Source organism: Balaenoptera musculus, chromosome 16, assembly GCF_009873245.2.
Source record: "Balaenoptera musculus isolate JJ_BM4_2016_0621 chromosome 16, mBalMus1.pri.v3, whole genome shotgun sequence".
Classification (NCBI taxonomy): domain Eukaryota; kingdom Metazoa; phylum Chordata; class Mammalia; order Artiodactyla; family Balaenopteridae; genus Balaenoptera; species Balaenoptera musculus.
In genome coordinates this window covers 31,591,579-31,606,251 of record NC_045800.1, presented here as the reverse complement: position 1 = coordinate 31,606,251, position 14,673 = coordinate 31,591,579, and the positions used below count along the sequence as shown (strand labels likewise).

The 14,673-nt window shown below is 47.6% G+C and overlaps 1 protein-coding gene across 6 annotated transcripts in view; it reads right to left on the bottom strand.

Annotated features, from left to right (window-relative positions):
- PIK3AP1 (phosphoinositide-3-kinase adaptor protein 1) overlaps nucleotides 1–14,673 on the bottom strand; it is a 113,891-nt gene that overhangs the window by 19,593 nt on the left and 79,625 nt on the right. For 4 of the 6 annotated variants that reach the window (XM_036829559.1, XM_036829562.1, XM_036829561.1 and 1 more), the window contains 4 exons: nucleotides 12,080–12,277; nucleotides 8,551–8,616; nucleotides 6,519–6,724; nucleotides 3,625–3,697 (listed from right to left, as the gene is read on the bottom strand). In XM_036829559.1, coding sequence (XP_036685454.1) covers nucleotides 3,625–3,697; nucleotides 6,519–6,724; nucleotides 8,551–8,616; nucleotides 12,080–12,277 — 543 coding nt within the window. Of the gene's footprint in view, nucleotides 1–2,579; nucleotides 2,772–3,624; nucleotides 3,698–6,518; nucleotides 6,725–8,550; nucleotides 8,617–12,079; nucleotides 12,278–14,673 lie in introns of those variants that run through there. The other 2 variants (XM_036829563.1, XM_036829564.1) reach the window with 2 other exon arrangements.

Genomic DNA, 14,673 nt, shown 5'->3' with positions numbered 1-14,673 from the left:
CTCACCCAAAGACACGGGAGCTGGTGTCTAAATGCCCCGCGGGAGGGATAACTCTTCCAGAGTGTTCTCCATTGACTCCCAGCGTCTCCGGGGAGATGAAACTGCAGTCTCCATGGTGCTAACTGCACGCTGCTGGCCGCCTTTCCTTCCTCTCTCACTTCCCACCCGCTCCTGTGTTCTCTAGGATCACCTCCCATATCAGCTCAAATCCTTGTCAGGGAAGAAAAAGTTCTAGAAATGGATAGTGTTCATGGCTGTACGTTATTTTGAGTGTACTCAATGCCAGCAAATTGTACGTTTACGTGCAAATAGGAAATTTTGTCTTATGTACATTTTACCAAAATAAAAAACAAAAATATAGGGAGACTCTTGGTGCTGATGGATAGAACATTCTCCCCACGTGGGCTACTTGTGGTCCCCAGCTGTTCTGGCTCAGTGTCAAATCATACATAGTTTAATCGTTTAATAGTTATGACATTAATTAAAACCCTTGATGTAAAAAGTAAAAATACTTAACCCTTCACCACCACCACCCCCAAATCCTGGTCAGGGGTCTGCTTCTTGAAGAGTAGGGTAGCAGGGAAGGGAGGGCATCTAAACCATGTTCCTTTGGAAAACTTTAGACATTGACCATTCTAATCTAGACTAGAGCCACTGGTGGGTATCACTTATTCGGAGCCTGACTAGCCTTGAGTGAACTTTGTATAATGTGTCAAAAGCCACGATTCCAAGCCTGGCCTCTGGATGGTGAGTCCCAGCTCAGCGCACTCGCCCTGGGAAGCCCTGGCTAAGAGGATGCCAGCTGGTGTGCGGGTGGTTTTTAGAGTGCCTCCATGTGCCGGGCACCGTGCCTGACCCCAGTCATGCCCTAACTCATTGAATCCTCAGAGCGACTCTACTGGATGGGCACTTGTATTTGTGCCATTTTGCAGATGAGGACTGAGGCTCAGGCAGGTGAAGTATCTTGCCCACGGTTCCCAGCTAGTTAGGGGTGAACAGTGAGCAGGAACTTGACCTCAACCCTGCTGGCCCCAGGGCCCATGCCTGCAACCCTCTGCTCCTCGGCGTGCATGTCTGTCTTGCTTCCATCTCTCCAGTGGGCCCAGGTGGAGCCTGGGTGGGCGGTGCACGTGTGATGACACCAGTAGCTCGGTTCTGGAGCCCAGGCTGCTGAGCACACATGACTCCAACCCTACGACTCGCCGGCCTGCAAACACCACGTGCCCCACCAAATCGCAATTTTCTTGACACTACCTATATTTAAAAGCTTGAAATGTTTCATTCAATCAAGGCTTCTATTGACCTCTGGGTTCATGTGCTCTAGTTTTAAAAAGCACCTCAGCCCTCTACCACCTAGAACCCTATTGTCTGACCCTAGGATGACGGCAGCTCTTGAAACAGATTTTCTCCCTTCTCTCCTTCTTCCTCCTCTCAAATAGGAGGCAGACGAGTATGAGGGTGGCTAGTGGCAGCATACATTTAAAACTTAGTCACCCAGGCAGGAGTCTGAGGATGACCCCTCTGACCTTCTGCCACGGTTGTATCCTCTTTACACCTCTTCTTCCAAAAAGTCAAAATCAATAATATTCACTAGGCTGTATTGCTTGCAAAACACTGTGCTAGGCATTGTGGGACAGGCTGTAGCTGGGAAAACCAGACCTACCCAAATAAAAGACTAACTCATGAGCTACCAGATGGTGAAGATCGCATCTTACAGGTCTCTGTATCTGGCTGGGTGCCTGGTGCTCAATAAGTATCTGTGGAATGAATGAATGGTGTCACCAAACGTTTCACTCAAACCAACCATTCCAACAGAGATTTCTTGAGTTCCACCAATGTACTGTGCTACATGCTGGGGATTCAGCAGCGCACAAAACAGACAAGTTCTTGTCCTCACAGAGCTTATGCAGGTGGTAGTGGCAGGGTTGGGGGGAGAAGGGGTGTGGAAAATAACCATGAGGATAGAAACATAATTCCAGTCTGTGATTTGTGAGAAGAGGGTGAGCAATGGCACAGGAAGTGAGTCGTAGAGGGCTACTCTGGAGATAATGGCAGAGAGAAAGGCCTAACTCTGAAGGATCAAAAAGAGCCAGTGGGTAAGGATGTGGGAAAAGAAGTGGAGGGGGGACAGCAAGTGCAAAGGCCCTGGGCAGAATGCCCTTGGCATGACAGAGCAACAAAAAGCAGTCCATTGCAACTGGAACACAGGGTGTGGGGGCAAGTGGAGGATGAGCTCAGGCATCACATCATGCAGGGCCTTGTAGGTCACAATGAAGAGTGTGATTTTACTCTTGGGACAAGAGCCCCCAAGGGTTTTGAGCAAGAGAGTGACATCATCTGATTTTTATTTTTGAAAGGTTGTTGACTACAGTTTGTAGGATTAACTGTAGAGGAATAAGAATGGACACAGGGAGACAACTGAAGAGACTTCTGCATTAATCCAGGAAGAGGTGATGGTGGCTTGGATGCAGCTGTGGCATGGAAGGTCGTCAGAAATGATAACATGTACTTTGGAGGCAGAACTTCTGGGAATTGCTGATGGTTTGAAGGAATGAAGTAATAACAACCAGAGGCAACAGAAAAGAAGTGCCAGGTGGATGGAAGGGATACTAGGTTCTATAGATGCTCAAATGAAGGAGTGCAATGGCCAGGAGTGATCCAGGAAGGCTTCACTGAGAAGGGGCTGTCAGGGCTGGGTCTCTCAGCGCCGGTAGTTTCATACAGGTGAGGAGGGAGAGGCATGAGCAAGGGGCCTGTGGCAGGAAGAGGTCCTGTTTGAAGACCAGGGTATTACCAGACTGACCAGGTTCATGGGAAGTCGGGCCGTTGATGGCAGCTGGAGACAAACTACAGAAGTTACGCACCAGTGTAGTTCTTTACGCAATGGAGCGCCATTCAAGATCTGAATGCCTCTGAAAGTCTTTTCTTGCCAGCTCTTCTTGGTATAAGGCTGGCCAGTGTAAATAACAGAGACACACCATGCCAGAGGCCCTCAGCGAGGATATGCAGTGCGGGCAAATGCCCACTCTTTGCTCAGGGGTGGTGGTGCCACATGGGTAGCACCTGGGGGAGGGAGGGTCAAGGGGAACAGAGGGGCCTCATCCTCGGTGAGCACAACTGGAATCCATGGCCCTGCTATTGGGTCCCCACCACACATGGCAGGAGCCCTGCTGCACCTGAGACCGGGGCTTCCAAAGCAGCATTTGGTGTGGACACCGATGACGCAGTGCCCTGCTTGAATCAGAAACAGACACTATGTGAATGGGATTTTCTCTTTTCTCTGCTCAAAAAAAAAGTGTCTTCCTAAATGCCAAGGGGAGAGTCAGGTGCCTGGGGAGAAAGCATTATCATCCTCTTTCATGGGAGGACGGATGCAGAGTTCAAGCCTTCCTTTCATTCATTTGCTGACATGCCTTATGTGCCAGGTACTAGATTTATAGAATTAACAAGACAAAGCCGTTGCCCCAAAAGACCTCACAGCCTAGTGGGGGACCCAGATCTATAGACAGGTGATAGGTGCTGGGCAAGCATTCTGCCCACTCAGGCCCCAGCAGAAAGGAGAGTCAAGGACAACAGACCACAGCAAAGTCCCCCAGCATGCAGCACCCCCAGGAAGCCATATACCTGTCTGCTTTCCTGATTTTTGCTTCTCTCTCTGTCTTCGGGTGATGCTATCTCTTAGCCGTTTAAGATTTTCCTGGAAAAAAATTTAGCTTATTTTAAAAATATACACCAGAATTATACCCTCTGGGCATTAGAGTTTCTTTCTGATTTTATGACATTTGCAAGATATATCACATTGCAATAACATTTCCAACGTGCAGATGAGGCTGGAGTGCATTTGCAATCGGTTCCCAGAGAAATCCAAGCCCTCTTAGAAGTTGTGCCTGAAGAGAAGATATCTTGTCCACAGCAAAGTATTTCCCCTCCTCTCTGGTTCTCAGCTCCTTCCCAGCCTTATAACCCACCACCCACTTTGCACGCCCCTTAGACAAGCCAGTCTCCTACTTGCTTACAAGCTCTCCACCTACATTCCTACCTCTGATACTGTGTTCTCACACATTCCCCTGACCCTGAGGGACATGGATTCCATGACTTTGTTCCAAGCCTGGGTCAAGGCCCACCTTCTAAGTGCCCCCTCCCATATTGCTCCAGTCCTTACTGCTGCCCATGCCATCTGCCACTGGGCTACACTGCCTTACCCTGTGTGTGTGTGTGTGCGCGCGCACGTGTGCGCACGCGTGGTCTCTTCAGAGGTACTGTGAGCTCTCGAAGGACAAGAGACCAGGTCTCGGACCTTTCTGTAATCCTGTGGTCTGGTCTATCGCAGTCATTCAATAAATGTTGAACAGACATGTGAGGGTCAAGATTTGCTGCTATTTTAGTCAATAAACAACAATCAGCTTGAAGTTAAGTGTCTGAGCATTCTAGGGAAATGCCCCAGGGACCAACATCCAGACCATCTGGTTGGAGCAGAAGGTTCCCGTGAGGGAGCCACGGAGGCAGGACTGAAAGGTGGGTTGGGTTGTGACTGCAGCTGAGAGACTGAGCTTGGTCCAGGAAGCAGCAGGGAAACATGGGAAGTTGTGGGCTGGCCATAGCTTTAAGGTCTGGCAGAGAGGAAGGGGGAAGGAGTTGGAGGCAAGGAGACCCACCAGGAGACAATGTCATAGGGCAGAGGCAGGCGATACAGGCCAGCACGGGGATGTGGCAGAGGGAATGCAAAGAAAGGAGCAGAGGCAACAGGAAGAACGTGACGGAGAAAGACCAAGCGAGACACACAGCTGGCTGGATGCGGGGGGTGTGGAAGACGAGCCCAAGAGAGGCTGATGCCTGAACGTCAGCGTCTGGAAGATAACAGTGCAGTGAACAGACACAGGGCGTCGGGAAAGGGCAGCAGCCTCGAGGGACGGTTTGCTGTTGGATGTGCTGCAGGTCTAGGGCGCTTCAGGGGACACGCTCAGCTGGTGGCTGGAAAGGTGTTACCAGAGACACAGACTCAAGAGTCACCTGCACGGAGAAGGAGCTGAAGGGAACCTGGGCGGTGCCTGCTCACGGGAGGGGAAGTGAAGGAGACAGAGGGGTGGACAGAGGCGTGGAGGGAAAGCACGGTGGGGCAGCCCCGGGAATAGTCTTCACACCCTCCAGTCCTTGCATGGGGGGTGCTCTGGAAGCACCAGGAGGCTGTCAGAGCATGGAGTACTCAGCATTTACTGTGTGTCAGGTGTGCTGAGGGCTTTACGAGGTTTACATCGTCTAGTCCTCTCCCTTCACATTTCAGAGATGGGACAGTGGAGGTACAGAGAGGCCAAGGTCATCCAGCCCGAAGAGGCAGAATAAGGCTGAACTCAGGCTGCCTGGCTTCGGAGTCCTGGCTTCTCCTAACTACTGTGCCACGCAGCACCAACTTGGCAAGGAGAAAGAAAATCGGTGTTTGGCCAGGACCAGCCTGTTCCCCGCAGCCCTGCAGCCTCCCTGGGTCTCCTGGGTGATGAGGGCCCTGGGTTCCTGCATCCAGACCCCCAAAGGGAGGGGGGCAGGCTGGGAGAGCAGGTGACCCTGTTTAAGGGAGCGCTCAGAAGGCAGAAGGTGTAGTGCAGGGAGCACAGGCTCTGGAGTGAGAAAGGGCTCGTTTGAATCCTGACTCTGCCTCCTCACCTCTCTGGCCTCACTTTTCTGTAAAATGGGAGCAATGACACTTATTTCAACAGAGGCTGTGAGGGGTAGAAGAGATTAGGTCCACTCAACGCTTAGCACAGTGCCTCAGATTGTTGTCAGAGATGGACAAATGCAGCTTTAGGACTCACGTCCCCACTTCTCACTGTGTGGAGTTACATATCCTCATGCTAATAGCAAGAGTCTCCCGACAGCCCAGCCCTCCAATCCCAGTCTCCTCTTGAGTGGTAGCCATTCGGATGGGCGTGGGCTAGCCGTTCCCAGATTTTTGCCTTTGCATTTGCATACATGCCTACAGTTTGTGTGTGTATGTCTGTGTGTGTGTGTATGTTTGTGTGTGTGGGGGGGGATGTGTATGCATGTGAGTGTGTTTTAACTTGAGTGGTTTTATGTCTGAGACTTGTTTTGTTCACTTAATCATAATTCTTGGGAGCTGTCCAAGTTCTCTTTGAGTTCTGAAGTATGATAGTTCTGTGGGAGTGTTGGCAGTAGGAGTAGAGAGAAGGCCTCTGAGAAAAAAGGTGGAAAGCAAAAGTATAGGGCCACACACAGAGGGAAGAGGCAGGCGCAGAACTGGGCCTTGCAGTTGAGTCTTGGTTCCTGATCTCTAGCCTCACGACAACAAGAAAAGCCATCCAGCTCTCAGCCAGGGAGCCATGTGTTTACAGACAACAGGTGACAAATACACATACGCACTGACACACCGTGACACCCAAACATGTTCTCAGGCCCAGTCACAGGTGTGCAGTTACAGCAATACACAAGACAGCCACGGACCCAGCCCTCCTCCACTGTCTAGCAGAGAAACAGACATAAAACAAAGTCCATCTGGAGCCAGTTACCTGCTGGAAACGAAAGGACTCAGACCGCTTCTTCTGGTTGAGCTGCCACTCTTTGAAGTGGAGCACGGCCTCATCCACGTTGACGATGCCCAGCTTCACCTGCTCCTGGAGGGTAATAAGCTGCCGCTGGCCTGGAGTTTTCATCCCAGCAAATGGGTCATACACGCTTGACTGAGGCCTGTCCCTCCAGGGTCTGACAGGTGGCTCTGGAAAGGATGGAGAAACTCAGCTTGACAGCGCCGCCGCTGGGGAGAGCCGACCGGATGAGCGGGGTTAATGAGGCTGGTCATGGGCTCAAGAGGATGTGTCTCAAAAGAACAGTTACGTGTGGAACCGAGAAAAGGGAGATATGACATGGAATCAGAGAGAGGGAAGCAGCTAATAATTTCAAATCCTGTGACACTGAAGTAGACAAGGCCACACCATTTTAGGAAGTAAGGCACCCACGGAGTGAGTCAACATGAACTACTGAGAAGCCTTTAGACCAGCATTTCTCAACCTTGGCACTATCGACATTTTAAACTAGACCATTCTTCGTTGGTGTTGTGTAGCTGTCCCGTACGCTGTAGGATGTTTAGCCTCATCCCTGCCTTCTGCCCACTCGATGGTAATAGCATCCCCTTCCTCAGTTGTGACAACAAAAAATGTCCCAGACGTTGCCAAATGTCCTCTGGCAGGTTGGGGGGTGGGGAGTGGAGGAGAAATCACCCCCAGTTGAGAACCACTGATTTAGACTAAAATCCACTCCAGAAGAGAATATACAGGAAAGTCTAACCAGGCTGCTTCTCCCAGCACCACTCCCAGCCCTCCCCATCCTCCCTGCCTCCAAGCAGCATGGGGCACAGTGATTGTGGACCTATGGGTATGAACTGCCTGAGGAGACTGGAGTGCTAATAGAATCATGACCCAGTCCAATATCACCAGGTAAAAATTAGGTTCTGGGTCCCAGCTGACTCTCCTTGGGTTGTTTGTGTGCCAACCTCTCCTCCGTATTAAAAATGTATTCTAGGGAAGTATGAAGCCAACTCCTCTCTCTCCAGGCTCTGTGACTCCACTAAGTTCTGTGGGGAAAGAGCTACTTGAAGAGGTGATGGGGCCACTGGAGCATATGAAAACGACTTGACATTTCACTGCTCATTTCCTGTAGGGCTATCTTTGATTCTAAATTTCTCCAGCAGGACCCCATGTGAGCATTGTGATTCAGGGATACGGTATGAAGGAAAAAGAGAGATGACTTCACCAGTGGGTATTGAAAAAGCTTCAAAGAAGCTAATGTATCATTCTTACCAACCATTTACTCATCTGTCTACACACACTGACATACCTTTCTCCCAGGTTTGCCCTCTTCCAGGCTGTCTTTAATTGTGTTGGGAGATGGAGTGTGGGGACAAAAAAAAAAATGCAAAAGCCAATCAGTTCCAATCTCCTACCACCAAAGTCCTTAGGGAAGCTTTCAGACGTTTAGATGGTGTCATAGTTCCTTTTCAGAAGAATCATCAATGGGATAATACTGAATGCCTCTGTTTAGCACAAGGAAACTAATCAAGAACAAAAGAATACTTATCTCCTCAAGCTTCCTTAAAAGGTCTTTGGAAAAAAAAGAAAAATGTCACCCAGTGGCAAGCAAAATGCCTCAAATAAAAGTTGAATTAAAGTATAGTTTAGCTAATACAGATAGGGTAGGTAAATAGCACGGTAGGGCTGCATCACTAGGTAAAGATTGGGTGCTGGGCTGCCCACTTTCATCCTGTTGGTATCAGTCTCAATGTTTAAATTGTACTTTAGTGTGCCGTTACAGACACTTTCTAGGGTATTAATGTCGTTGGTATAATCAATTTGTACAGTGTTCTAAGGCACCCCAATCTCTTCTCCTCTCCCTTTACCATCAGTACAGCTCCACTTCCGGTATCTCTTGGACCTCTCTGTTTTTCAAGGATAAGGAGCTGTTACACCTGGAAGTCACTGAAACATGAACACTTCCACCACCCAGAAGTTCAGGTCATACAAAAGGAAGCTGAGGACATCTGCTGACCTTTCCTGATGCTCTCTGAGGTAACGTAGAAATTCTCAGGCCGCTCTTGACTTTTTTCTGCAAAAACTATGAGATAAAGAGTATTCTAAGTAAAGCCAAATAAGATCTCTTTCTAAAAGGCTTTATAATATTTTATACATTTACCAAAAAAATTACCACAATCTTGTACAAAAAAATAATAATAATGGATCACAACTTGGACCACTGTATGCAGTTCTATAAACCAAAACTTTAGGAGGCAACCAATGAGCAGAAGCTATATATAGGGATTATGAAACGAAGACAGACCAAACCTACAAGGTCTCAAATCAGAAAGACAAAGCCAGTCAGAGGACATGATCAGCATTTATGAGATCATTAAAGAAAAGGGTAAGGTGAACAAGATTACCCTTTTCTGGATCCTTGAATACTGAAGTGAGCCGTGGAACACCTTGAAGTTTGAGAATAAAAGGAAGTGCCACTTTACATGTCAACAAGTGCCATAAGACAGAACTCAGAGCAGTGGAACAGGTAAAATATGTGCAAGGCTCCAAAGGGACTTAGATGAAGTCAGTCATGCACAAGGGACACATAAAGACTTGTAGGGAAAACTGGGAAATGACAAGCGTTCACTCAGTGGTAGGACTGCACAGTGATTAAGTCTCCCTGGGCTCTGCACACAACTCCCTGGGTTCAAATCCTGGCTCTGCCATTTATGAGCCATACAACCTAAGACAAGAGGCTTGACCTCTTCTTGCCTCAGTTTTCTGATATGTAGAATGAGGATAATAATTGTACCCTCCTCTTTGTGGGGATTACACGAGTTAATACATGGAAAGTGCTGAGAATAGTGCCTGGCACATGTAAGCACTCCATGTTAACTTTTATTATTCACATCTAAACCTTGAGATTGATGCCAATAAGACAGCAATACCTTGGCTTGCTAGTTAACACAAGGGACGTCTACTCAGTGCTTTACAGTTTATAAAATAGTTCCCCATGTATTATTTCATCTGACCCTCACAATAAGGCTCTGGCAGAGTATTATTATGCATCATTGTATACATATATTATTATGATACCCATTTTATAGATGAGGAAACTAAGGCTAAAGAGGGTGAAATGACTTACCCAATGTTCCATACTGTACAGCTGAAAAATGCAAGAGCTGAGACTTGAATCCAGGTGTCCTAGACTCCAAACCATTGCCCTTTTTGTCATCTCCTGCCCCTCTCCTTTCCTTTCCTCCTCACAGTTTCCTAGCAAGTCCATCAAGGCTCTTTAGGAACCACCTATGCCTCTCCCAACTGAACTTCCCACAATGAGCCAGACCATCAACACCCTCTCCCCACCCCCTGCCATTTAGGCATTATCAATATATACTTGCAAGCTTCTTCATTTGGGTTCCCTTAGAAGCAGACCTGGGGGACTTCCCTGGTGGTGCAGTGGTTAAGAATCCGCCTGCCAGCGCAGGGGACATGGGTTTGATCCCTGGTCCGGGAAGATCCCACATGCCGCTGAGCAACTAAGCCTGTGCGCCACAGCTACTGAGCCTGTGCACTAGAACCCGCGAGCCACAACTACTGAGCCCATGTGCCACAATTACTGAAGCCCGCGCGCCTAGAGCCCATGCTCCGCAATGAGAAGCCCGCGCACTGCAACGAAGACCCAACGCAGCGAAAATTAAATAAGTAAATTAATTAATTAAAAAAAAAAAAGAACTCTGGAAAAAATGTCTCTTAAAAAAAAAAAAAGAAGCAGACCTGGGGACAATGATCCAAGTACATGTAGACTATGTGAGAGGTGATGGAGGTAAGACAGGGAAGTGGATAAAGCAGTAAATGGTGGGTTATCCAGTAAGTCACCATGATGGGCAAGCTGGGGAGCTCTGGAAAGCAATGTAGAGCATGAACCCCAGAGTGCTCCCAGTAGAGGGGCAAGTAAGCTAGGGTACTCGGCCATCAACTCTACTCAGTCAGTGGTTGAGGGCTGCATCCAGGGGTGATAATCCCCCAACTCTTCCAGCCTGTCCTGCCAGAGAAAGCCATCAGGCTAAAAGACACAGGTCCTAACAGGCAGGGTCCATCCGGTGAGCACAAAGCATAAAGAGCTGGGGGGATGTGAGCAGGCCACTGAGTGTCTGCTACACACGCCAAGGGAGATGCCATCCAAGGCATGGCAAACCATGAGCACTGATGGCACTAGGCAATATATAATATCCCCCCACCGTATTTCTACCCAATTTAAGGTTGCCAGATTTAACAAACCAAAACCAAAACTGAAAAAAAGAGTGCAATATTTGGGACACACTTACACTAAAAAATTATTTGCTGTTTGTCTTAAATTCATACTTAACGAGGCATGCTGTACTTTATTTGACGAGCCCAGCCCAACTACCTGGGGCTCTGCTTGAGGGCTATCTTCCCCAGTTTATAATCTTTGCCATACCTTCCACAACCTGCTTATACTATTAAAAATGGAATGGAGGGACTTCCCTGGTGGCGCAGTGGTTAAGAATCCTCCTGCCAATGCAGGGGACACAGATTTGAGCCCTGGTCCGGGAAGATCCCACTATGCCGCGGAGCAACTAAGCCCGTGCGGCACAACTACTGAAGCCCACGTGCCTAGAGCCCGTGCTCCGCAACGAGAGAAGCCACTGCAATGAGAAGCCCGCGCACCGCAATGAGTAGCTCCCACTCGCCGCAACTAGAGAAAGCCCGCGCACAGCAACAAAGACCCAACGCAGCCAAATATAAATAAATAAATAAGTAAATAAATTTATAAAAAAAAAAATGGAATGGAGGTCAGGTGCACAGATCTGGCAATTCCTATACTCTTACAGTACTTGTAATCATATTAATAAAATCAAGTCCTGAAAGATAGTGAAACTGACAATGCTATCAGCATCTAACTAATGTCCCAGGGATCATTATGGGTCAAAACCCAATTATCACCAACTTTTATCAATGTACATAGGTACACAGCATAGCATTGTGGCTGAAAGCCAAGTTTGTGGAGTTAGACTCCTTGAGTTCAAATCCTGGCTCCTTGAGTTCAAATCCTGGCTCTGCTACTTGGTAATCAAGTGACCTCTGGAAGCCTCAAAAATGAGGGCTTACATTTTCCTCATCTGTAAAATGGGGATGATAATGGCCCTTACCTAATAGATTATTATGACATATTCCAAATAGAGCACTCTTGGTAGATTTCAATAAATGTTAACTATTAAAAATTAATAATAATAATAATGAGAGTTTCAGGAGATAAAAATTTACCAGGGATCTTGCCATTTGGAGTAGAGGGACATCTTGTTTATCTCTGTCTTCACACTATGCATAAATTCCTCCAGGAAGGCCAGAACTGAATCTGCCCACTGCCCCTAGTCTAGTTCCAGAATCTGCCCCAAGCTCTGACTCTGTCTCCTGGGGCTGGTTGGAGACCATTCAGAAGGGAATGGTCTTGAGCAATGGTTCAGGAGGTAGAGGATCCAGGGAATTCCTGCTGAGAGGCTCTGAAGACCCCACTGTGCATCATTCCCTGCCACACTTGCCTTTAGAAATGTATGGTTCATTGTCAGACAGCTGGTGAGTGCCAGAAGCACTGGCCTCTGGCCTGGGCACTGGGACAGGGGGCCTGTTGGCCAAGTCCAAGGAAAAGGCCTCATCATCATCCACTGTGTGATAAACATCTTCTTCCTGACCAAGATGGTGTACCTCCCTCTCCAAACTGGACATTCTCACGCTGTTGCCTAGAAACAGAGAGAAAGGTGACTGAAAGCAATTGTCAAACCCTGGGACCCCCAAGTCATGCAGCCAGCTGCCCTGGGACCCAGCCCTGCACATCAGCAAGCTGGCTGCCTCCACATTAGGTAGGGTCTGGCAGCCAACCAGGCCGGGGGCCAGCCCCACCTACCTGCACACCCACAGTAGTTGGCCCTGCCACAACAGAAAGGCCCATGTAGCCCATGTAGGGGGCACCACTAGAGCATATAGCTCTGGTGACCAGAGGGGAGTGTGCTACTGGGCCCCACAGACATCTGCTACCTAAGGCCACCACTCTAAGATTGGGAAACATCACCAAGCTACCTAATACACAAAAATTAAAAGAGAGAATTAGGCAAAATGAGGGACAGAGAAATATATTCTAAATGAAGGAACAAGAAAAACCCCAGAAGAAGAACTAAGCAAAGTGGAGATAAGCAATCTACTTGATAAAGAGTTCAAGATAATGATCATAAAGATGTTCAATGAACTTGGGAGAGGACTGGATGAACACAGTGAGAAGTTTAAGAAAGAGCTCGAAAATTTAAGGAACCAAACAGATCTGAAGGATACAATAACTGAAATTTTAAAATACACTAGAAGGAATTAATAGTAGATGAGATAATACAGAGGAACAGATCATTGAACTGGATGACAGAATAGTGGAAATCACTCAAGCTGAACAGAAAAAAAGAAAAATGAATTTAAAAAAATGAGGATAGTTTAGGAGATCTCTGAGACAACATCAAGCATACTAACTTTCCCATTATTGGGTCTCTGAAGGAGAAAAGAGAGCAAAAGGAGCAGAGAATGTACTTGAAGAAATAATAGATGAAAACTTCCCTAACCTGGGAAAGGAAACAGACATTCAGGTCCAGGAAGCATAGAGAGTCCCAAACAAGATCAACCCAAAAAGGTCCACACCAAGACACATTGTAATTAAAATGGCAAAAATTAAAGATAAAGGGAGAATATTAAAAGCAGCAAGGGAGGGCTTCCCTGGTGGTGCAGTGGTTAAGAATCCGCCTGCCAATGCAGGGGACACGGGTTCGAGCCCTGGTCTGGGAAGATCCCACATGCCATGGAGCAACTAAGCCCGTGAGCCACAACTACTGAGCCTGCGAGCCACAACTACTGAAGCCCGCACGCCTATAGCCCGTGCTCCACAACAAGAGAAGCCACCGCAATGAGAAGCCCGCGCACCTCAACGAAGAGTAGCCCCCACTCACCACAACTAGAGAAAGCCCGCCTGCAGCAACAAAGACCCAATTCAGCCAAAGAAAAATAAATAAAATAAATTAAAAAAAAAAAAAAAAAGCAGCAAGGGAAAGGCAACTACTTACATATAAGGGAACTCCCATAAGAATACCAGCTGCTTTTGAGCAGAAATTTTGCAGGCCAAAAGGGAGTGATATCATATTTAATGTGATAAAAATAAGCTTACAACCAAGAATACTCTACCCAGAAAGGATATCATTTGATTTGAAGGAGAGATAAAGAGTTTTACAGACAAGCAAAAGCTAGAAGAATTCAGCACCATTAAGCTGGCTTTACAGAAAGCGTTAAAGGGACTTCTCTAAGGAGAAAAGAAAATACCACAACTAGAAATATGAAAATTAAAAAAAGAAAAATCTCATTGATAAAGGCAAATATACAGTAAATATACAGATCAACCACTTATAAAGCTAGTAGGAAGGTTAAAAGACAAAAGTATTAAAATCATCTATATCCACAATAAGTAGCTGAGGGATACACAAAACAGAAAGATGTGAAATATGAAATCAAAGACATTAAACATGGAGGCAGGTAAAAATTCAGGGTTGTGAGACTTCCCTGGTGGCGCAGTGGTTAAGAATCTGCCTGCCAGTGCAGGGATAAGGGTTCGAGCCCTGGTCCGGGAGGATCCCACATGCCGCGGAGCAACTAAGCCCGTGTGCCACAATTACTGAGCCTGCAAGCCACAACTACTGAAGCCTGCACACCTAGAGCCCATGCTCTGCAACAATAGAGGCCACCGCAATGAGAAGACCGTGCATCACAACGAAGAGTAGCCCCTGCTTACCGCAACTAGAGAAAGCCCGCGCACAGCAACGAAGACCCAATGCAGCCAAAGATAAATAAATAAAATAAATTAAAAAAAAAAAAAAGAATCCGGCTGCCAGTGCAGGGGACACGGGTTCGAGCCCTGGTCTGGGAAGATCCCACATACCACAGAGCAACTAAGCCCACGAGCCACAACTACTGAGCCCACATGCCACAACTACTGAAGCCCATGTGCCTAGAGCCCCTGTTCCGCAGCAAGACAAGCCACCGCAATGAGAAGCCTGTTCACCGCAATGAAGAGTAGCCCCCACTCACCACTACTAGAGAAAGCCCGCACGCG